Source organism: Apium graveolens, chromosome 9 (genome assembly GCF_009905375.1).
Source record: "Apium graveolens cultivar Ventura chromosome 9, ASM990537v1, whole genome shotgun sequence".
Taxonomy (NCBI): domain Eukaryota; kingdom Viridiplantae; phylum Streptophyta; class Magnoliopsida; order Apiales; family Apiaceae; genus Apium; species Apium graveolens.
In genome coordinates this window covers 148,949,854-148,973,892 of record NC_133655.1, presented here as the reverse complement: position 1 = coordinate 148,973,892, position 24,039 = coordinate 148,949,854, and the positions used below count along the sequence as shown (strand labels likewise).

The 24,039-nt window shown below is 36.1% G+C and overlaps 1 protein-coding gene across 1 annotated transcript; it reads left to right on the top strand.

The window, feature by feature from the left end:
* Positions 1-6,656: 6,656 nt before the first annotated feature.
* On the top strand, positions 6,657-7,783 carry LOC141685656 (uncharacterized). The gene is made up of 3 exons (XM_074490748.1): positions 6,657-6,961; positions 7,070-7,218; positions 7,371-7,783. Exons 1-3 carry the CDS (start codon positions 6,657-6,659, stop codon positions 7,781-7,783), a joined length of 867 nt encoding a protein of 288 aa, XP_074346849.1.
* Positions 7,784-24,039: the final 16,256 nt, after the last annotated feature.

Genomic DNA, 24,039 nt, shown 5'->3' with positions numbered 1-24,039 from the left:
ACGAGAAGATGAGTTAAGATAATTACTTCCTCCTAGTATGTTCATGTCGGTAATAAAGTAGTGTAATACTATAGCAAGATCACACCTCACTAGTTAGAATTCAATGGTCGTAGGTTCCTCTCGAAATCACTACAATATAATTCCTATAAAATAAACTAACATATGTCTATGTCAATTTACTCTTCAGAATTTATTTAAGCACCAATTCACAAAGCTATACATGGTCACAATATATATATATATATATATATATATATATATATCGTAACACTATTATAATCAAAAGATATAAGCATGCACTATTCAAGTATTGTGTCAATTAACTATAACCCTCTCAGTATTATAATTAACTCGTTAACCTACTAAAGGTTATCAGAAAATAGCAAGTATTACCATGAAAAGCACTTGAACAAATAAACCACAAACTGCATATAGTACTTCTTATCAAAACACCAACATCACATATTAGGGTTCCATAAAAATTCTAACTCATATAATTTAGTTCATAATCAAGGTATCAAAACAATCCCAAAATAACCAACACATGTTCATAAGAAGATATATAAAAAGATAAGAAAAAATAAAGCCAAATAGATGTCTCCAATGGCTGAATTCTTCTCCGTTGATGACTTCTTCTCCTCCTCCCTTGTGCGGCTACTTGTTGCTTGCCTCTTCCCTATGTACTAGGTCTTTTCTAATATAATAATCTCTAATAAAAGTATTTTTAATGAATTAAAGCAATTATAAGGAAATTTCCCAATTAGAATTGAAGTCCGATAAAGTGGAAATTTGTAGTTGACTTGGGCTCTAATTATGGGCTGATTTGGCTGGATATTTAATTCAATACCACTTCTTAAATAAATCTATTCTCATAAGCTTTCTGTGGGCTGTTGAATCGTCAGAATCGGACTTCTAGAACTCCAGATATGGCCCAAACAGTGTAGACTGCGCAACTGGCCCATAAAATCCGATTTTAAATCAAATTATACTCCAAATCTTATTTTGTAAACTCCTAGCCTTTATTTATTAAAAATCCTTCATACCTAAAATAAAACATTAATATTTATTAAATAAAAATCCAAATCAGTACAAAATAACCAAAATATAGGGACAATATTAAGATAAAGTGCACGCTCGTCATTTCTGATATTTGCAGCACATTTAGACTTTAAAGTTTATCAAATGGATGTGGAAAATACATTCCTGAATAGGGAGTTAGAAGAAGAAGTGTATGTGGAACAACCTCTAGGATTTGAAGATCCAAATCTGGTAGATTTTGTATACTTTCTATTCAAAACTCTTTATGGACTCAAGCAAGCACCAAGGACATGGTATGACACTCTCTCAGAATTTCTACTTAAAAATGGTTTTACTAGAGGTATTGTAGATAAAACTCTATTTCATAAAATACCTAAATATGATGTGATATTAGTTCAGGTATATATTGATGAAATTATTTTAGGCTCTACTAATGATGATATTTGCAAGAGATTTTCTAAGCTAATGCAGAGTAAGTATGAAATAAGCATGATGAGAGAGTTGAACTACTTTCTTGGATTACAAGTGAGACAAAGGAAATATGGTATATTTATTTTTCAATCCAAGTACATTAGAGAACTTCTCAAGAAGTACAATTTGAAATATTCAAATTCGGCAAAGACTCCAATGCCAACAACCTCTAAGCTTGATCAGGAGAAAACCGGTAAGAAAGTTGACATCACATGCTAGAAAGGTATGATAGGCTCATTATTATATCTTATAGCAAGTAGGCCATGTTGTAACGATTGGAAAATTACACTTGTATTACATCATAATAAAGATAAATTATGTGTGTTAGTATGTCATTTATGTGTCATTACTTATAAAACCCTAACTGCTATACGCTACGTGTGTTCTGTATCGTCAGGATATTTTCCAGGTAATTATCGGGTATTTTATTTTGTATTAAAAGCTTCTGTATCAAAAGTTATATGACCCGAACTATGTTTTAATATCTGATATTTCAAATAAAATAATTGGTCTTATTTTTCTTAGAACAGCTTGTACCATAGCGTTATTCTGAACATCTAGATATTTTATAAATTTTCTTGTTTCGCGAAAAATGACTTTTCTGGGCCCCTTCGGGTGTTAAAACCCCCCCAAAAATCACATTTTTATTTTTATAAAATTTTAGGACTTTCAAATATACCATTTCTTTGTATTTTTTAATTATTCACAATGTTTGGAAATTTTTGACATATATATTGTATATATTGAATATTTAAAAAATTAAAATTTAATACTCAAAAATTATAAAATTAGGGGCCAATTAATTTTAATAGATGTATAATTAGGGCCTTAATTTTAATTAGGAGTATTAATTTTACTATTATAAATACTGTAATTTTTATTTATTTATTTATAATTAATTATCAAAATTCTGCAAAAATATAAAAATCATCTGAAGAACAGGATCAGGTCGAATTTCGGGTCAGGAATCAATTCGTGATTTTGAGCAATTCTGAGCACCAAATCGATCGATGTTAGTACTAAAATTGATCCTCTCGATCTGTTATTTCGATTTCTGGTATTAATTTCATGTTTAGATTCGTTATTTTTCAATTTTAACTTCTAGGGTTTATGTCTGATTTGGGTCTTTTCGATTATGGGGTTATAAGATGATTTTGTTGATTGATATAGCTTCCCTGTGATGTATACAATCAATTCATGCTAATTAATTTAACAAACGATTGCTTGAACTGTTAACTCGATATCTAGGGTTTATGCTAATTTTTCAGTTGATCATTTTTTATTTTAGAAGAAGCTGAGGTTAGTAAGAGGTTAAGGGTTTGATTATAGATGTTTCAGGATTTATTTTGATCTATTAATCTTGAAGCTTTATGTACAGAATAGCCAAATCGATGTTTGGCCGGAAAACTTTAAATTTTGATTGGAGAAGTAGTTTCAGAGATGATTCCGGCCTGTAGACGGTGACTTGATGTTGTTGAACTGATTTGGAATGAAAACCCTGTAAAAACGAAGTCAAACGGTGTTTGTTTGGCCAGTTTTAAGGGTCTCCGGACTCCGGCAACGTCACCGGAATCTGGAAAGATTCCGGCGTGTTCTTGGAGACCCGACCCGTGTTCAAACTCGTTTACCCAATTCAAAACCAGTAATAAAACCTGGTTTTGATCCGTTTTGTCAGAAAACCATTTTCAGACAACTCTTTCTGGATTTTTAATTTTTATTTTATTTTTATTATTTATAAAAAATTAGTTTTATTTATTTTATAAATTGATTAATTAATTATTTAATTAATTGATTTATATTATAAATTATTCTGAAATATTTTCTAAAAATCAAAATTATTTATTTCTTTAATTATTTATTATTTATTTTTATTTAAAAATGATTAATTATTTTGATAATTAATTAAATTATTTTCAATAATTCATAATAAATTCATTTTAATTCCAAAAATTATGGAAAAATCATTTTTAATTCTGATTTTTCCTAAATAATTATTTAAAATATTTTTGAGGTTAATTATTTTAATAATTATTTATATTGAATAATAAATTAATTTATTCTTATTTATTGAATAATAATTGGACCGCTTATCCGATTTAAGCGAAACGAAAGTCCTTCGACTAAGAAAAATGATTTGTTTTCATTAAAAATAGTTTTAAATCCTAATTTCTTTTACAAGCGAGTCAGCTTATGATATTTATGTACTTATAATCCCTATTACTTATAGAGATGAGTCCAATAAATTCCAAAATATGAGAAATGAGCCAGATATTGTTCGGAAATGCGAATAGCGAGTCGATTTCGATTCTAAAAATTATTTTGAACCTAGAATAACTATGTGATTTTTGTGCTATGTTAATTATGTGTTTAATCGAGTCATATTTGTTAAAAATTATTATACGAGTCACTTATAAGCATACGGGTAGACGATATGGGCTACGTGAAGTCGGTTTGAGACGCGATTGAAATGCGAGTTGACTACATAAGCCTATTTCTTTGTTAGAGATGAAGCCAACAAGGCGGATCGAGCCGGTGATAGAGGAAGGTGATATATTTGAGGTAGATCGCGTGAAAGACAAGTTTTTCCCCTATTCTAAATTCAGAATAGTGAATTGCTTTCAGATTCTTATCGCAGTTACACACTGATAATTCCTGTTCACAAACACTAATACACAATTATCATTCCTTTGTTCATATTTCATTTCGATTCCTGATTTCTCCCAATTCGTTGAATCCTCTATTCATATTCCAATAGTTTTTATATATATATACATATATCCTGATATATTCCGATATTGGGATACATCAAAGCATTCTGATTGTTCTGGTTGCTCCTCTATGGACTAGATGGTGATGATTAGGATCAGGTATATACTTGATCCTAAGGACCGACAATTAACCGGGTCCTTGTGTTGGGCCGTAGAGCCTGGGTATCTGAATGTATTTATGCATTGAGGTATGGATCCGTACTGTGTCCTGGCTGATCAGCATAATATAGGTATGAACTTGTGTCCAATTTAGTTTATTGATACTCGCCGATAATGGCCTTTGTTCTTGTCTTGAGAGGTTATATCTTTGCATATGTAACCAAATTACCGGTTCATTTAGCTTACTATAATACTGTTTATATATTATGGACTTGTTAAGCAACTTATGGCTCACCCCCTTTTTGTTGTTATACACCTTATTGTTTTCAATTAAGAAGGAAAATGAAACCTATCAGGACTTGCGTGGTAAAGAAACGAGTCAAGCAGCGGGACACTCTAATACCAAAAGTGCTGATTCCGATTCAGGAAGAAAGCTTTGAGTTACATGAGCAGGTGTAGTGTAGATAGATAATGTGTGTATTTGAATAAAGATGAATGCAGTTTAAAACTTGTTAGACAATGGTTTGTAATAAAGAGAGTTTTGTGAGATTTTACATTTGGATTGTAATAAAAGTAGAGTGTTGTACTCGTTTTCATACTTTAACCTAGAAAAGATCCTGGTTATTATTAAAGGGGTTAAATATGCATTTGCTTTATTATTATACATGTTTATACAGGTTTTGTAATTGGCTAGTAACCCCCAGACCTAGACCCCGGGTTTGAAGGGCATTACATGTTTGGCATCAGAGCTGTAAGTTTTGGTCTCTGAAAACCAGAACGTTAGGATTAAGATAAGATAGGAAGATCACATAAGATAGGAATAGGAAGGTTAGGATTTAGATAGTTTTAGATTAGGAATTTATATGTCCTAGGAATGCTGAGTGACCCTTTTTCTTTCTTTGTTATATTATCAGTTGACATCATCCGCATCGTCTGAGAGCGCTGTTACCGGGCCAGTTGTACCAGTGATACCGCCAGTGTCAGCTGAGATACCAGCACAGATACCTCCGCCACCTCCACCACAGTTACCACAGGAGCCAGCCCCACCGGCTCCTGAGCAGCTACCAGATCCTATGGAGATGTTTGATCCTCTAGAGTTCTTTGATTCATTACTTCCACCTCCACTCCCTGTAGAGTATCAGTTTATACCGGAGATAAAGGCATAATTTCCACCAGCTGCAGTGCTACCTCCTATGCTAGTATATGCTCTAGAGCCGAAGATATTTCAGATGGCCCCGGTCGAGGGGATGGATGAGCATGATGTGGGATTACAATTAGGGTTGTCGCAGCAGGGTGTTGTAGGGATACCTAGGGTTCCATCCCAGGAGTCTGTTGGACAGGTTGCAGAGCCACACATGGTACCGTATCATGAGTATAGTATTGTGAGAAAGGATGTACATTATCGGAGATCTCAGTACATAAAGATCATGGGATTGTTTGACCAGAGAGATAGAGGACTATTAACCACACTTTAGCCAGATTATCTAATGAGGCAGAAACTTCAGCAGACGGTTTATAGTGCTACTCTTGAGTTAGATGCCTTGATACATGATGGGCCGCATTCTTATACAGAGTTTCATAGTGCCACCCGTCTGGCACAGTCAGTCATTGAGATACTTCGTGAGGAGTTGATACGCATTCCTCTGGGGTTTTGAGGCACGATAGTTGGAGCTAGTTGTTGTATTATATGTTACATATGTAGATAGAAGCAGCATAATATAGTGAGATCAGATATATATATGTGTGTAGTAATGACTTATATCAGCAGTAGTTATGGTAGACCTGATATTAGACCTTTTGTATCAAGCATTAACACCTGAGGCTGGTGTCAGATATATATAAAATAAACTTTTCCAACGTTTTCCTTTTGTTTATTTAAATTTTAGTCTTTACAACATTTATATTTACTTTACTGCTTTACAGTTTTTCCATATCTTAAATTTTGTTTTATTTAGAACAGTGTTGTACAATTATTATTCAAAATTTTAAAATTATTTCAGATGATTTATTTAAATTTTGAATTATTTAAATATCTTGTTTTAATATTAGTTAAATTGTTTTTCTTTCTACTATCAACTATTTAATAAATTGTTAAAAAGAAGTGTTTATTTTATTATCAGAATAATGGCACCAAAAAGAAAGACCAAAACTGAAACCTCCAACAACAATTCTGAGGAACAGAATAATGATACCATGAACCAAATGTTCCATCTGATGCAACAACAGATGGTGATGATGCAACAGCAGATGCAGCAACAGCAACAACAGATTCAACAATAGATGTTACAACAACCACCTCGTCCTGAACCTCAGATACCACCGGTTGTGCATGTTGTTACCTTTGAGCAGTTTCAGTCAACTAAGCCTTCAGAGTTTGAGGGCACAACGGATCCTACTAAGGCTAGGGCTTGGTTGAAAGAAATGGGGAAAGCGTTTGCGCTTGTGAAGTTTGATGAGGACCAGAAGACTGATTTTACTAGCTATTTCTTGAAAGGAGAAGAAAATTATTGGTGGGAATCCAAGAAAGCTTTAGAGGGTAAAGGCATCGTGACTTGGGATAGGTTTACAGAGTTATTTCTGGAGAAGTAATTTCCTCGTTACATGAAGAACCAGATGGAAATCAAGTTCTTGGAACTGAAGCAAGGGAATATGTCAGTGACTGAATATGAAGCCAAGTTTACTGAATTAGCTAGGTTTGTTCCGGTGCAAGTCGATATTGAAGAAAAACGGGCTAAGAGATTCCAACAGGGATTGAAGCCGTGGATTCATAGCGGAGTGGCAGTATTAGAGTTGACGACTTATACCACCGTGGTTCAGAAAGCCATGATCATTGAAGAGGAAAGTAAGATGTCCCAAAGGGAAAAGGGACAAGGAAATTTTCAGAACTGTTTCAACAGGAAATCGAGATTTCAAGCCCGGACAAATATAAATTTTAAAAGGATATGACAAGGCAATCATAGAATAGGTAATCATTTCCAAGCTCCCAAACAGCAGGGAATCATCAGACCCCATTGCCATACTGTAAGACATGTGATCGGAAACAAACGAGCGTTTGCAACAAGGCGAATGTGATATGTTTCAAGTGCAAACATAAAGGGCACTACTCCAATGAGTGTTCAGCAGGAAGAACAGAAGTTATTTATTTCCCGTGCGGGAAGAAGGGGCATGTAGTCAGGGATTGTAGAGGACCAACTATGGCAGCTAGTGTTCCGAAATTGTTGGAATTACCTCCACCCCCACAACACAATCAGCCTAGAGCGAGAACTTTTAATATGACACTGAAAGAAGCTGTGCAGAGTCCTAATATGATTGCAGGTACGATTTCTGTGGATTCAATAGACGTAAAACTATTGATTAATTCTGGAGCCACACGATCTTTTATTTCTGAAGATTTCATTAATAAATAAGTTGTGAAATTCAACGGTTGAGCGAGAGGTTAATTATAAGATTAGCGAATGACGACCAAGTTCATGTAGATCGAGTATATCCCGAATGCGATATCGATAAAGCCGGACATCATTCCTCTGTGGACCTAATACCCTTCAAGTTCTGAGAGTTTGATGTTATTTTCGGAATGAATTGATTAGCTTGTAGTAATGCTCAGATCGATTGTGCGAATAAGAAAATGAAGTTGCAAACTGCGGAAAATGCAACGGTAATATTTAGGGTGGGAAACAGTGGAAGAAATTCCTGATAATGATGCAGACTAAACGATTGCTACGACAAGGATGTAAAGTTTATCTAGCTTATGTGTTGGATACTGAAAAGGAAAGTCCAAGGATAGAAGACATCTCAATTGTGTGTGAATTTCCTGACATTTTTATAGATGTATTTTCAGGATTACCGCCGGATCGAGAAATTAAATTTACGTCTCGATTTTCGTGAAATTATTCCTCAAGCAAGGCTATTGATTTAGCACCAGGTACACAACCAGTTTTGAAAGCTCCGTATCAGATGACACCAGTTGAAATGAAAGAATTGTCAACGTAATTGCAAAATTTTCTGGATAGAGGAATTATAAGACCCAGTGTATCCCCATGGGGTGTACCGGTATTGTTTGTGAAGAAAAAAGACAGCAGCATGTGACTATGTATAGATTATCATGAATTGAATAAGTTGACTATCAAGAACAAGTATCCTTCACGGATCGATGATTTGTTTGATCAGTTAAAAGGAGCCGTATGGTTCTCTAAGATAGATTTGAGGTCGGGATACCATCAATTGAAGATCAAGGCTGAAGATATTTTCAAAACTGCTTTTCGTACCAAATATGTACATTATGAATTTCTCGTAATGGCATTCAGTCTGACTAATGCACCAGCAGCATTCATGGATTTAATGAACTGGGTATTCAAAAATACTTGGATAAATTTGTAATTGTATTTATTGATGATATCTTGATTTACTCGAAGACTGAATAAGAACATGCCTAGCATTTGAGGATTGCTTTGGAAATTTTAAGAAAGGAACACATTTATGCGAAGTTTTCGAAATGCAAATCCTGGTTAAATAAATACAATTTCTGGGCCATATTATCAACATTAAGGAATCAAAGTTGATCCAGCAAAGATTGAAGCTTTATTAAACTGGGAAAGACCAAAGACCCCGATATAAATCAGAAGTTTCTTGGGATCGGCAGGGTATCACAGAAGATTCGTCAAGGAATTTGCGAAGATAGCTACTCCATTAAATAAGTTGACTCGAAAGAATGAAAAGTTCGTATAAAATGACAAGTGTGAAGAAAGTTTTCAAGAACTACAGAATCGATTGGTGATCGCACCTGTACTTGTGTTACCATATGAGTAGGGAGATTTTGTCATTTAAAGTGACGCTTCATATCAAGGACTAGAATGCGTATTGGTGCATCACGGTAACGTAATCACATAAGCTTCTAGACAACTGAAACCTCGTGAACAGAAATATCCTACGCATGATATGGAACTAGCAGCTATCGTGTTCGCATTGAAATTTGGAGACATTATCTTTATGGCGAAAAGTGTGAAATTTGCACGGATCATAAAAGTCTAAAGTGTATCTTTACGCAGAAGGAACTTAACATGAGACATCGAAGATGGCCTAAACTCTTAAAACCACACACTCACACTACAATATATAAATACTCACGCTTCACGACCCCACACTTATCACACACACACACTTACAGGTTATTGTCTTGGAAACGAACCATTCATAACTAGAGTAATTTCAACCATCAAGTGATAACTATTACAACCCAAAAGTGATTTAGTCTTACCGGAGAGTAACCTTTAAGTAAGGCTAGTCCGCCGGCCAAATATACGTTTCTTATTTCTTACCTTACATAAGTCATACTTATAAATAAGTCGAACTAAAAACAACTAAAAACTAATCCAGCTTATTTTGACTACCTGTGGTACATCACCAAATAATCTACGAAACAGCTGGCCATTTCCTACCCGTTTCCTGGCTGTGGTTCTAATGGCAGGCACCTTGATTAACTGTTGTGTTGTGTCAATTTAAGAATACAAGTGTGAGCTATAATGCCCAGCATAATAATGTACAATATAAAAATGACTGTATGATAATATCATATATGATATTTATGTTTTATTCGAAAATAGTTTTCATTGGTGATACACACCTTTTTATGAAAACAATTCTTTAAGGGATTTTAATATCCTGCGAATACCTTAATAGTAATCCCAGCACCTAGGCTTGGGTTACGGTATTGCATCACAATTCCAATTGGAAGAATTAGGACACTCGTTGGAGCCACCGTATATGATGATCAGTCGTAATACGATAATAATAACCTTTTCTACTAGTAGAAGGACGACACCTTCGTATCCCGGTTATCACCCTTGCCGCATTCGGGCTACGTGTCTCATTTTTGGGTATACACATACTTCACAAGTTCCTGAGTACACTGAGTACCTTCACCTGCGGTACCTTTGGTAGTCCATCTAGCACACATAGTACCAGAGTCTACCCCTCCCTTGTCTTTTAAAATAATTCTATCAATCTCGAGAACTCGAACCACATCGCAGCTCCCCAAGCGTTTTGCTTGTTGATAGAAATAGCTTATCTTTCTAAGATATAAGTGTACATATGTATATACGTACTTCCGAGATTTTCGGAGGAAGTATTAAGGATGTGATTTGACCGTTGTCAACAGATAATTAATAAGGGGGAAAAGTTTCTCCTTTAAACTATATTCAACATATTAAATAAGTCGGGATAATATTCACCGATGATCTGAAATTATTCGAATGATATTCTGAAATCAGAAAGTATATTTTAAATCAGGATCTATGATTTTTAAATTAATAATAAACCCTTTAAGAACAATAATTAATTAAATAATAGTCGATAAATAATTAAACCTCGAATGAGTTTACTCTCTAAAAGAATATTTAAAACAATATTGCTCAACTAGCTTGTGTCTCCATAATTAATAATCTATAGTGATTAATCGGGTTTGAAATAAATAATCATTGGAGTATACTACTCCCATAATAAGGAATAAGTATATTGTATTTATTATTCAAGCAATAAAATATAGTTGAGGGAATATGATCGTTGGGAAATCATTTTAAAAAAGTTCGAGGTGTTTTAATGTTTCGTAAGTGGACGATGAGTCCCTTTAAAATGTACTACTATGGACTTATAATCTTCCTATAATATCGCCGGATTGATTCCCGGATTTTATCTTAAATTCCGATCGACTCTCGGTCTTATATAATACTTCACGCTTTAAAGCGAAATAATATTTCACAATATATACTTTATCGTACAACATCGCTACATTATGCGAAATTTCAACAACTACGTATCATGGAAATAATGGTATTTATGCAATGATAGTAAAACAATCCTTTCACAACATAACAGTAAAAATGGAGTTGGGTTCGGAAACTTTCCTGGGTATCTCGAGGTGGAGGAAGCTCTAGGTTCTGCTCGGAAATCTATAACCATAAACACATTTCATTTCGTTAGGTCTCGTTCTAATTTACGGCGACTCGCACTCATGTGCTACTTATTATGCACCCTCTCAACTTATACTACCCTTATTATTCCTTTAAGTTATATTCACATTATGTTCGCTTCATTTTCGTAAGTATCTTAAGTTCATTCTTATTATCGCCGTTGGCTCCGCTTATGGATTCTTACGGTTTCTACTCGCGCGGTCTCGGCTCCGATATTTTTATAAAATTGAGAAATAATTATTTTAACTTGAAATTTTTATGGAAGTTAGGAAACTCAATATGTTACTCTCTGTAAAAAATTCATGATTTATGAACACTTTAAGTCTATCCTTTATATTTTCAAAATTCTTGATTTGTAACAGTTTTTCGTCGCGTAAATCACTTTTACTGAAACGGCCATAACTTTTGATCCGTAAATCGGAATCAAGCGATTCAAGTGCCTAAACGATCCTTATAAAATTGTCTATCATAAAAAAGGGTTATTTTTGAAGAAACTACAGTTTACAACTTCGGGACTTTCTGCAGAAACTTAAAGTTACGATTCGTTAGTTTTAACGGAGTTACGTTTACGATCGGAGTTTCGTTTACGCCCTAACTCTTAACACAACCACCAATAATCATCATATCATCATCAACACACAAACTCCTCTCAATAACATCATGTTCTTGAGGCAACAACAACCAACCTTAAATCTACTTAACTTAATCATCAAGATTTCATCAATAACACTCATTACACTAGGTTTACTACCACAGACTAAATGGATCTTAAAAATGAATCTTAAATAAAGTTGGGCCAAAGATTTTTACCTTTCTTGAAATCTTGAGATGTGCTCTTGAGGATGGTGGAGTCTTGGAAGTGCTTGGTATGATTTTTAGAACCTAAAACCACCATTGAAATCAAGAAACCGAAGAGAGGTTATTATTCATACTATTCACTAGTGAGTTTCTTGATTTTATCTCACCCATCAAACCTTGATAAAAAGAGATGAAAGAATTTTATTACCTTATTTTAATTGCTAGGAGGCTTGAGAATTAATTGGATGATTTTACAAGAGCTAGAACTTTGAGTTTTGAATTTGAATTCTCTCCCTTTTTTCATTAGGGCCAAATGGAAGCATCAAGGGGGTATTTATACTCCTCTTGGTTGCTTGGCTTGGTCGATTTGCTAGGTTGCTTCTAGGAAGATGGGGTGATATCTTGCAATTGATTTTATTCTCCTAGTATAGCATTCTAGGTTGATTCTTGGTTGCAAATCTTAGGGACAAATCTTAATAGCTTGCTAGGTTACAAGCTAAACTACATGGTTAGCTTCCTTAGCACACTATTTTGCTAGCTAGCTTGATCATCCTAGGGTTAGCTCACTATTTGATGAAGTAACCATGGTTACTTCCTTACCATGGTTTAGGTAGTGCGTTACGTTTATTTAATCATTTATGCGTTCGCTCGTTACTTAAACGTTCTTCGTAATACTTACTCGTAATTGGTTCACGAAGTAATTCCTTTCGTATTTATTCCTTATATTTTTAATTATCCTACTTGAATATAAATGCCTAGGGTTTTAATATCGTAAATATATTTTGATGCCCGTAATCCTCGATGAGTCGTAGATACAGTCATTTTTTAAAGTTTATTTTCTTCGAAAACTAATAGCATTTACATACTCTCATTTAGTACGTATAATCGTAATATCAACTCCGAAACTCATTTTATCATGCACTACATAGTGTGGGCTCAAAAGTTTTTCCCGTCCGTCAGGGTTACTATTCATTAAACGTTTTACAAGGTCTCAAAAATTCGAGTTATTACAGTCTTCCCCTCTAACAAGGATTCCGTCCCGGAATCAATTAGAAAATAAGCGGGGATATCTATTCCTCATTGCGTCTTCAAGTTCCCAAGTTGACTCTTTGACATTTTGATTTCTCCATAAGATCCTAACCAGCTTCACAGTCTTGTTCCTCAACACTTGTTCTTTTTGGTCCATTATCCTTACTGGCTGCTCGATGTAGGTCAGGTCTGGTTGTAAATCTACCTGCTCGTATTCTATTACATGTCGTGCATCTGTATGGTACTTCCTTAACATGGACACGTGGAATACGTTGTGCACTTGTTGCAAATTAGGAGGCAAGGCGAGCTCGTAAGGTAGAGGTCCTATTCTCCTCAAAATTTCAAAGGGTCCTATGAATCTGGGACTCAGCTTCCCTTTTTTTCCAAATCTCATCACTCCTTTCCACGGAGATACCTTCAATAGCACAGAATCTCCTACTTCATATTCCCTATCCTTCCTGGTCTGGTCGGTGTACTTCTTTTGTCTGTCCTGGGCTGCTACCAGTCTTTTCCTGAAGAGTCCTACCATTTCCCTGGTCTGTTGGACTAACTTTGGTCCTAATATCTTGTGTTCTCCAACTTCATCCCAACACAGGGGAGAGCGACATCTTCTTCCGTAAAGAGCTTCATACGGGGGAATTCCTATGCTAGCGTGATAGCTATTGTTGTAAGCAAATTCGATCAGGGGTAAGTGGTCATCCCAATTTCCTTTAAAATCAATGGCACACACTCGTAGCATATCTTCTAGGGTATGAATAGTCCTTTCGCTTTGTCCATCAGTCTGGGGGTGGTAAGCGGTACTCATGTTTAGTCTGGTGCCTACGCATTCCTGGAAGCTTCTCCAAAATCGGGAATTAAACCTTGGGTCTCTATCTGACACTATGGCTACAGGAACGTCATGCCTCACTACAATTTCCTTCAAGTAAATATCTACCAACTTGTCTACGGTGTATCTTTCGTTGATTGGTAGGAAGTGTGCGGACTTGGTCAATCTATCTATGATAACCCATATGGCATCGTGATTGGTCTTTGTTCTTGGTAAGCCTGTCACAAAATCCATGGCTATATGCTCCCATTTCCATTCCGGAATCTCTAGGGGTCGTAATAGTCCACTAGGTCGTTGATGTTCAGCCTTCACTTTCTGGCATGTCAAGCACTTGCTGACCCACTCTGCTACTTCTCTCTTCATGTTAGGCCACCAATAATATTCCTTAAGGTCACGGTACATTTTCGTACTTCCTGGGTGGATTGAATATCTAGAGCTGTGCACTTCGTGCAACAGCTCATCCTTTAATTCTTGCACATTTGGAATCCAAATCCGGGATGCATACCTCATGATCCCTTTCTCATCCTTCTCGCATCTCACTTTTTCACCGGTCAATGCTCCTATTTCCTCACTCATCTTCTTTTCTTGACATACTCGTATCTTTTCAGTCAGCTCTGGCACTAGCTTAATCTTAAATAATCCTTCTGTTCCCCTACTGGTCATCTTCACGTCAATTTCCATCTTCTCAAATTCCTTAATCAACTCCTCCGATGTCATTATCGTCTTGAGTCTTTCCTTCCTACTAAGGGCGTCAGCCACCACATTGGATTTACCTGGGTGATACAAATTTTCACAGTCATAGTCTTTTATCAACTCTAACCATCTCCTCTGTCTCATGTTCAGTTCCTTCTGAGTAAAAATATATTTGAGGCTTTTATGGTCAGTGTAGATCTCGCATTTCTCACCGTATAGGTAGTGTCTCCAAATTTTTAGGGAAAACACTATGGCTGCTAATTCTAGATCATGCGTAGGGTATCTGCTCTCATGTTCCTTCAATTGTCGAGAGGCATACGCTATAACTTTGTCGTGCTGCATTAGTACACATCCTAATCCTTTAAGCGATGTGTCATTGTATATCACAAACTCTCCCTTTCCATCGGGAAGAGCGAGCACTAGTGCTGACACCAGCCTCCTTTTCAGTTCTTGAAAACTCTCCTCATATTTCTCTGTCCATACAAACTTTTCTGTCTTCCGGGTAAGTCTAGTCAGTGGACTGGTTATCTTAGCAAAGTCTTGCATGAATCTTCGGTAATATCCTGCTAAACCCACAAAACTCCTAACCTCTGTTGGGGTAGTTGGTCTTTCCCAATTGGATACCGCCTCTATTTTGGCAGGGTCAACTAAGACTCCTTTGCTACTCACCATATGTCCTAAAAACTGAACTTCTCTCAACCAAAACTCGCACTTCGAGAACTTGGCATACAATTTCTCATTCCTCAAGATTTCTATGGCTATCCTCAAATGTTTTGCGTGTTCTTGCTCTGTCTTTGAGTAGATCAGAATATCGTCTGTAAAAACTATCACACATATATCCAGGTACTTTTTGAACACTCTGTTCATCAAATCCATAAAGGGTGCGGGTGCATTAATTAACCCAAACGACATAACTAAAAACTCATAGTGTCCATACCTAGTACGAAAAGCAGTCTTCGGTATATCTTCTGGTTTGATTTTCAACTGGTGATATCCTGTTCTTAAATCTATTTTGAAAAAATGTACAACTCCCTTGAGTTGGTCGAATAGGTCATCAATCATGGGGAGAGGGTACCTATTCTTTATAGTCAGCTTATTCAGCTCTCGATAGTTTATGAATAATCTCATACTGGCATCCTTTTTCTTTACAAACAGTACTGGAGCTCCCCATGGCGACAAACTAGGCCTTATCATTCCATTATCTAATAACTCTTGCAGTTGAGAAGCTAGTTCCTTCATCTCAACTGGGGCTAGCCTATATGGGGCCTTGGATACTGGTGTCGTTCCTGGTGCTAACTCTATAGCGAACTCTATTTCTCAGTCAGGTGGCAATCCTGGTAAGTTCTCTGGAAATACATCCTCGAATTTGTTTACTACGGGTATGTCTTGTATATTAGGGACTTCCTTCTTGGTATCTATCACATAAGCCAAATAGGCCTCGTTACCTTTCCTTAACAATCTTTTTGCCTGTAGCATGGTTAGAAATTTATGGTTCTGTCGTTGACCTTTAAACACTACTTCTTTTTCATTCTACACTCTTATCTTTACTTTCTTCCGTTCACAATCTATTTGCGCTCCGTTACTGGATAACCAATATAGGATTTTATACATCACAGAAGCATGGTAAAACATTTTCTTCATATAAAATCCATATAATCGCATACAAATCATGAATTAATCAAGGGATCGATTACTAACCTTTAATAGCGATCCAAGAATGATGAACGGAGATCCCTAGAAGCTGCTCCTCAATTGTGAAGCACTCCACCGGTATCCACCAAGAGATCAAAATAATGAAGGGAGGAAGAGGTTGAGAGAATTAGTTGCCTCCCTTTCTTTTCTTCTTTAGAATTAGGGTTTTTTATTTTGGGTTGAGGCAAATAGGGTTTATAATAGTATATTTATAGGCAAAAATTTCAGCTGAAAATTTTCCCATAAAATATTATTATTATTAACACTTTAATTGATTATTCTTAATAACCAATTAACTAATAATTAAAATACCTTTTAATCTTTAATCCTTTTTCTAAACACTTTAGAAAAATAATTCTCTCACTTCATTTAATTTCCAAAAATTAAATTCTTAATTAATAATATTAAGAACTTTTCTTAATTAATTTATAATTAATTAAATCTCATTTAATCAATTATTAAATTTGCTAATTAATTATTTATTTCATAAATAAATAATTACCAGCCATTATTAATTAATTCCTCCACCATTAAATCATTCTCTTTTATGGTGTGACCCTGTAGGTTCAATATTAAGCCGGTAGTGGAAATAAATAATAATAAAACTATTTTATCATTATTTATATAAATTCTCTAATTCATTAAATATGATTAATTAATAAATTAATCATATTTATTCTACATCGTGAGGGATACTTCTCAGCATATCGCGACTATCCGGATAATACGAATTCACTGCTTAGAATACCAAGAACCTATTCAGTGAATAGTTACCGTACAATTAATTCCTTCTATCCTGAAATGTCATGATTAAATACAAGGCATGGAACTCGTGTCAAGCCTATCTTATTTAATCATATGCTTTCCCATTCACTATGCTTAGTTCTAATTAATGTTTATTAGAAACTCCTTTCTAATTTCATTCACTCTGGCCAGAGATTCCTGAACTAGCATAAGTGGATCAGCATTGAACATTCTCTTCCTTTCACTGGAAGGGGTAGATCCTTTATTGATCATACACTATCTTCGTGTACAAATTCCTACACCCAGTAGAGCCCTTATTATTGTCCCTGGAGACTAAGAACTAAACCAAAGTATAGTTCAATGTACATAAGATGACTATAATGACCTCAAGTCTAAGGATACTTGTACAACTATCACTATATGAACATCTGCTGACACGTAAGTGAACTCCATCAGTTGTTCAGCTGTGTGAGTCATGTTCAGTGAACTTATTCTATAATAAGCACCTACATACTAGCTATAGTGTCACCACATAAATGTCTATAAGAACAGATATCCTTCATAATGAAGCAAGCATAGTATGTACCGATCTTTGCGGATTACTAATTACCAGTTAGTAATCCTACGACCAGGAACTATCTAAGTTCAGAGTTATCATCTTTTAGGTCTCATTATTATGATCTCATCATAATCCATAAAAAAGCTTTACTCTAAACTATGGTATATCTTATTTAAACACTTAAATAGATAAAGCCCGCAATAAAAACAAAACAAGTCTTTTATTAATATCAATGAAATCAAAAAAGATTACATAAAAGTTATTCCTAAATCATCATACATGATTGGACTAATGACACATCTCTTTCAACCAATCCATTCCTAAGATTACATCAAATTCTCCTAACGCGAATGGGATTAGGTCAACCTCGAAGATCTTCCCTTCTAATTTCAACTTGCACTTAGGGTGTACTTGATTTACAGGAATTATTTCTTTGTTTGCTATTTCCACTCGTAATATCTCACGTAAGGGTATGGCATTACATTTTAACTTTTTAGCAAAATCTTGAAATATAAAAGACTTGGTTGCTCCAGAATCAAATAGGACATTTGCATGTTCGGAATTTAACAAAAAGGTACCTGCTATCACTTTAGTATTTCGAACAGCATCCTGAACAGTGATGTTGAAGGTCCTAGTAGCTGGGGGTCGGTTGGATGCAGCTTTGCTCATCCCTGAGGCTGGGGGATTCAATGTTGGGCAATCCTTTCTTATGTGTCCTACCTTTCCACATTGGAAACACGTTCCATTGGGCCGGGTGCAATTGTTGGCAAGTTGTCCGATTTGGTCACACCGGTAATATCTCAGAGGGGCTCTTGTCTGGGTACACACTCCAAGGTGTCTCTTCTTACAGGTTTGATACTCTGGTATTGGGGAACGTGGTTGGCTATGAAATGTTGCCCTAGATTGTCCGCCGCCCTGGCCAACACTCTCGCTTGGGGCCTTTCTGAATCCGGGGCCTCGTGCAGGTTGGGACACCGCTCCCCTGACGAACCTTCTCGGAAGGCTCCTATTCCCGGTTCCTATTCCTTGGCTTCCTATATTCCTTTTCCTATTTTCCTTTTCCTTCACACTCTGCTCACTTCCAGCTTAACAATCGAGGCTTTTTGCACTAAGGTGGCATAGTCTGTTAGCCCTAACACTGCTACTCAGTTCTGTATCCACTATTTCAGACCAAGCTGAAACCTTCACGCTTTCTTTTCTTCGGTATTCATGAACTCAGGCACAAATCTCGATAACTCAGTAAATTTGGCTTCATATTCTGCCATAGTCATTTTATCCTGTTTTAACTCCAGAAACTTAATCTCCATCTGGGTTTCCATAAACCTAGGGAAGTACTTGTCTAAGAACAGTCGGGTAAATCTATCCCATGGAATCACATCATCAGTTTCTAGGTTTCGTTTAGACTCCCACCAGTAGCTAGCTTCTCCTTTCATCATGTAAGAAGCAAAAATGGTCTTATGTCGTTCCTCAACACCTAGTATCTCGAAGGACTTTTCTATTTCTTTGAGCCAAGCCCGTGCTTCAATGGGGTCGGCAGATCCTAGAAACTCTGGAGGTTTGAGAGATTTGAAGGCTCTAAAGGCAGTAGTTGTAGTCTGTTGGGCAATATGTGGCTGTTGTGGAATAGGCTGTTGGTTCATATTTGCTCTTAGCAGTTCCATAAATTCATTCATGGGGTTCCCTCCCTGATGGGTATCCTCAGCCTCTTCTTCTACATATTCTTTCTCATCATATTCATTATTGTCTAGGTCTTCTTCACTTTCTTCATTCACTACAGGGTCAGGTTCACCTCGTTGTTGGTTAACAGATTCTGCGGGCTGTGCCCTGGTTCCTCTTCTATGGGGTGGCATTGTTCTGATAATGAAAATTGGTCAACATAGTTGTAATTATAACAGTTGGATTATTTTATTCATATGTAAGCATGCCATTTATTATCTAGCAGGTTTTTTTTATAAAGTGCAATAATACATACATCATTTCTTAATAACTGCTTATATATATATTAATAAGATCTCCCACTTATATCTTGGGGATGAAACAACTAGTTGAGTTCATACATGCCTGATTACAATCTATCACTACTAGTTCTGAATACTGAAATGAAAATACATAAGCCGTGTACCCTGAAGGGCTAGGAACGCTATCTACTACTAGCTATCCTATCAAAATTGGTGACAAGTCACCCAGCCTTCTTTAAGGTCCATATCTAGTCACTAGTCTCTCAGTCACTATCACTGCGAGTGAGGTCACGCACCCTCCTCATCGCTCCTACAATCATCAGCTCTGCATCAACTACCGGGATGTATCCTCCCACTGTTGTCATCCTCATCTGAACCCTGGTACGGAGCTCGATCCCATCGATCTCTCTGCGGGCTATGGCTGGGGAAGCAGCTCTGAAATCTCCTGGGTATCCTAGTCGGGTGGCTCTCTCAGCTGTCATTGCCTGGCATAACTCCGCAATGTGAGCAGATGCCGCAGTGATCTCAGCGTTAAGCTGACCAACTATCCAGTCGTGTACGGCTACATGCATGGTCGCCGATGGTGGTAGAGGTGAATCTGGGTCGCTAGAGGATATGTCATGAACCTCATGGAACTATGCACGTATCGCCTCCTCCTCATCATCATCAGTATAAGGCATAGGGCTCTGGATCCCTGGGGGTGGTGTAGGAGAGCGAATAGCCTGGTGAGGATACATCTCTACATCCCTCCATACTACGCCATTAGCTATGGGGACAGGAAGGTTAGTCTCCTCCTCTAGGACATCCTCAGTAGGGTCATCCTCTAAATCATCAATGGGTGGGCTCTCTTGCTCAGGAATAGGATCACGCTCAGGAATCATGACATCATCAATAGGATCAACCTCTCTCCTAGGCTCCACTGGTACCTGACACAATAGGAAAGGTGTTACTAACTTAGAGTTGGAATTCCCTTAAGGGTAAAACGGTCAAGACTACCCGTGTAGCCCGACGACGAACTCGACTTAAGTTCTAATTGATTATTTTATTATTCTTATGTCTACGTATTTTATGTCCTATCGTTTACAAGATTTGATAACTAAGGCTCTGATACCATTTCTGTGGCGCCCCAAAACCCGGGGTCAGGAGTCTCAGAGGCCACGCCATCTAAACTCTTACAACCACACACTCACACTATAATATATAAATACTCACGCTTCACGACCCCACACTTATCACACACACACACTCACAGGTTATTGTCTTGGAAACGAACCATTCATAACTAGAGTAATTTCAACCATCAAGTGATAATTATTACAACCCAAAAGTGATTTAGTCTTACCGGAGAGTAACCTTTAAGTAAGGCTAGTCCGCCGGCCAAATACACATTTCTTATTTCTTACCTTACATAAGTCATACTTATAAATAAGCCGAACTAAAAACAACTAAAAACTAATCCAGATTATTCTGACTACCTGTGGTACAACACCAAACAATCTACGGAACAGCTGGCCATTTCCAACCCGTTTCCTGGCTGTGGTTCTCATGGCAGGCATCTTGATTCACTGTTTTGTTGTGTCAATTTAAGAAAACAAGTGTGAGCTATAATGCCCAGCATAATAATGTACAGTATAAAAATGACTGTATGATAACATCATATATGATATTTATGTTTTATTCGAAAATAGTTTTCCTTGGTGAAACACACCTTTTTATGAAAACCATTCTTTAAGGGATTTTAATATCCTGCGAATACCTTAATAGTAATCCCAACACCTAGGCTTGGGTTACGGTATTGCATCACAATTCCAATTGGAAGAATTAGGACACTCGTTGGAGCCATCGTATACGATGATCAGTCGTAATATGATAATAGTAACCTTTTCTACTAGTAGAAGGACGACACCTTCGTATCCCGGTTATCATCCTTGCCGCATTCGGGCTACGTGTCCCATTTTAGGGTATACACATACTTCACAAGTTCCTGAGTACACTGAGTACCTTCGCCTGCGGTACCTTTGGTAGTCCATCTAGCACACATAGTACCAGAGACTACCCCTCCCTTGTCCTTTAAAAGAATTCTATCAATCTCGAGAACTCGAACCACATCGCAGCTCCCCAAGCGTTTTGCTTGTTGATAGAAATAGCATATCTTTCTAAGATATAAGTGTATCTATGTATATACATACTTCCGAGATTTTCGGAGGAAATACTAAGGATGTGAGTTGACCGTTGTCAACAAATAATTAATAAGAGGGAAAAGTTTCTCCTTGAAACTATATTCAACATATTAAATAAGTCGGGATAATATTCACCGATGATCTGAAATTATTCGAATGGTATTCTGAAATCAGAAAGTATATTTTAAATCAGGATCTATGATTTTGAAATCAATAATAAACCCTTTAAGAATAATAATTAATTAAAATTAGTCGATAAATAATTAAACCTCGAATGAGTTTACTCTCTAAAAGAATATTTAAAATAATATACCTCAACTAGCTTGTGTCTCCATAATTAATAATCTAGAGTGATTAATCGGGTTTGAAATAAATAATCATTGGAGTATACTACTTCCATAATAAGGAATAAATATATAGTATTTATTATTCGAACAATAAATATGGTTGAGGGAATATGATCGTTGGGAAATCGTTTTAATAAAAGTTCGAGGTGTTTTAATGTTTCGTAAGTGGACGATGAGTCCCTTTAAAACGTACTACTATGGACTTATAACTGTCCTATAATATCGCTGGAATGATTCCCGGGTTTTATCTTAAATCCCGACCGACTCTCGGTCTTATATAATACGTCACGCTTTAAAGCAAAATAACATTTCACGATATATACTTTATCGTACAACATCGCTACATTATGCGAAATTTCAACAACTACGTATCATGGCAAGCATGGTAATTATGCAATGATAGTAAAACAATCCTTTCACAACACAACAGTAAAAATGGAGTTGGATCCGGAAACTTGCTTGGGTATCCCGAGGTGGAGGATGCTCTAGGTTCTGCTCAGAAATCTATAACCATAAACACATTTCATTTCGTTAGATCCCGTTCTAATTTACGGTGACTCGCACTCATGTGCTACTTATTATGCATCCTCTCAACTTGTACTACCCTTATTATTCCTTTAAGTTATATTCACATTATGGTCGCTTCATTTTCCTAAGTATCTTAGGTTCATTCTAATTATCGCCGTTGGCTCCGCTTATGGATTCTTACGGTTTCTACTCGCGCGGTCTCGGCTCCAATATTTTTATAAAATTGAAAAATCATTATTTTCACTTAAAATTTTTATGGCAGTTAGGAAACTAAATATTTTACTCTCTGTAAAAATTTCATGATTTATGAACACATTTAAGTCTATCCTTTATATTTTCAAAGTTTGTGATTTGTAGCAGTTTTTCATCGCGTAAATCACTTAATTTTACTAAAACGGCCATAACTTTTGATCCGTAAATCGGAATCAAGAGATTCAAGAGCCTAAACAATCCTTATAACATTCTCTATCCTAAAATCGTGATATTTTTCAAGCAACTACAATTTAAAACTTCGGGAATTTCTGTACAAACTTAAAGTTACGATTCGTTGGTTTTAACGGAGTTACGTTTACGATCGGGGTTTCGTTTCCGCCCTAATTCTTAACACAACCACCAACAATCATCATAACATCATCAACACACAAACTCCTCTTAAGAACATCATGTTCTTGAGGCAACAATAACCAACCTTAAATCTACTTAACTTAATCATCAAGATTTCATTAATAACACTCATTACACTAGATTTACTACCACATACTAAATGGATCTTAAAAATGAATCTTAAATAAAGTTGGGCCAAATATTTTTACCTTTCTTGAAATCTTGAGATTGTTCTTAAGGATGGTGGAGGCTTGGAAGTGCTTGGTATGATTTTTAGAACCTAAAACCACCATTGAAATCAAGAAACCAAAGAGAGGTTACTATTCATACTATTCACTAGTGAGTTTCTTGATTTTATTTCACACATCAAACCTTGATAAAAAGATATGAAAGAATTTATTTACCTTAGTTTAATTTCTAGGAGGCTTGAGAATTAATTGGATGATTTTACAAGAGCTAGAACTTTGAGTTTTGAATTTGAATTCTCTCCCTTTTTCATTAGGGCCGAATGGAAACATCAAGGGGGGTATTTATACTCCTCTTGGTTGCTTAGCTTGGTTGATTTTCTAGGTTGCTTCTAGGAAGATGGGGTGATATCTTACAATTGATTTTATTCTCCTAGTATAGCTTTCTAGGTTGATTCTTGGTTGCAAATCTTAGGGACAAATCTTAATAGCTTGCTAGGTTACAAGCTAAACTACATGGTTAGCTTCCTTAGCACACTATTTTGCTAGCTAGCTT

Bases quoted from the DNA above. Each gene is read 5' to 3' on its own strand.
- LOC141685656 (XM_074490748.1), top strand. From the start codon at position 6,657: ATGTTACAACAACCACCTCGTCCTGAACCTCAGATACCACCGGTTGTG. The intron at 6,962-7,069 runs GTAATTTCCTCG...TGAATTAGCTAG, and splicing joins ACAGAGTTATTTCTGGAGAA to GTTTGTTCCGGTGCAAGTCG. The intron at 7,219-7,370 runs GTAAGATGTCCC...CCCAAACAGCAG, and splicing joins CATGATCATTGAAGAGGAAA to GGAATCATCAGACCCCATTG.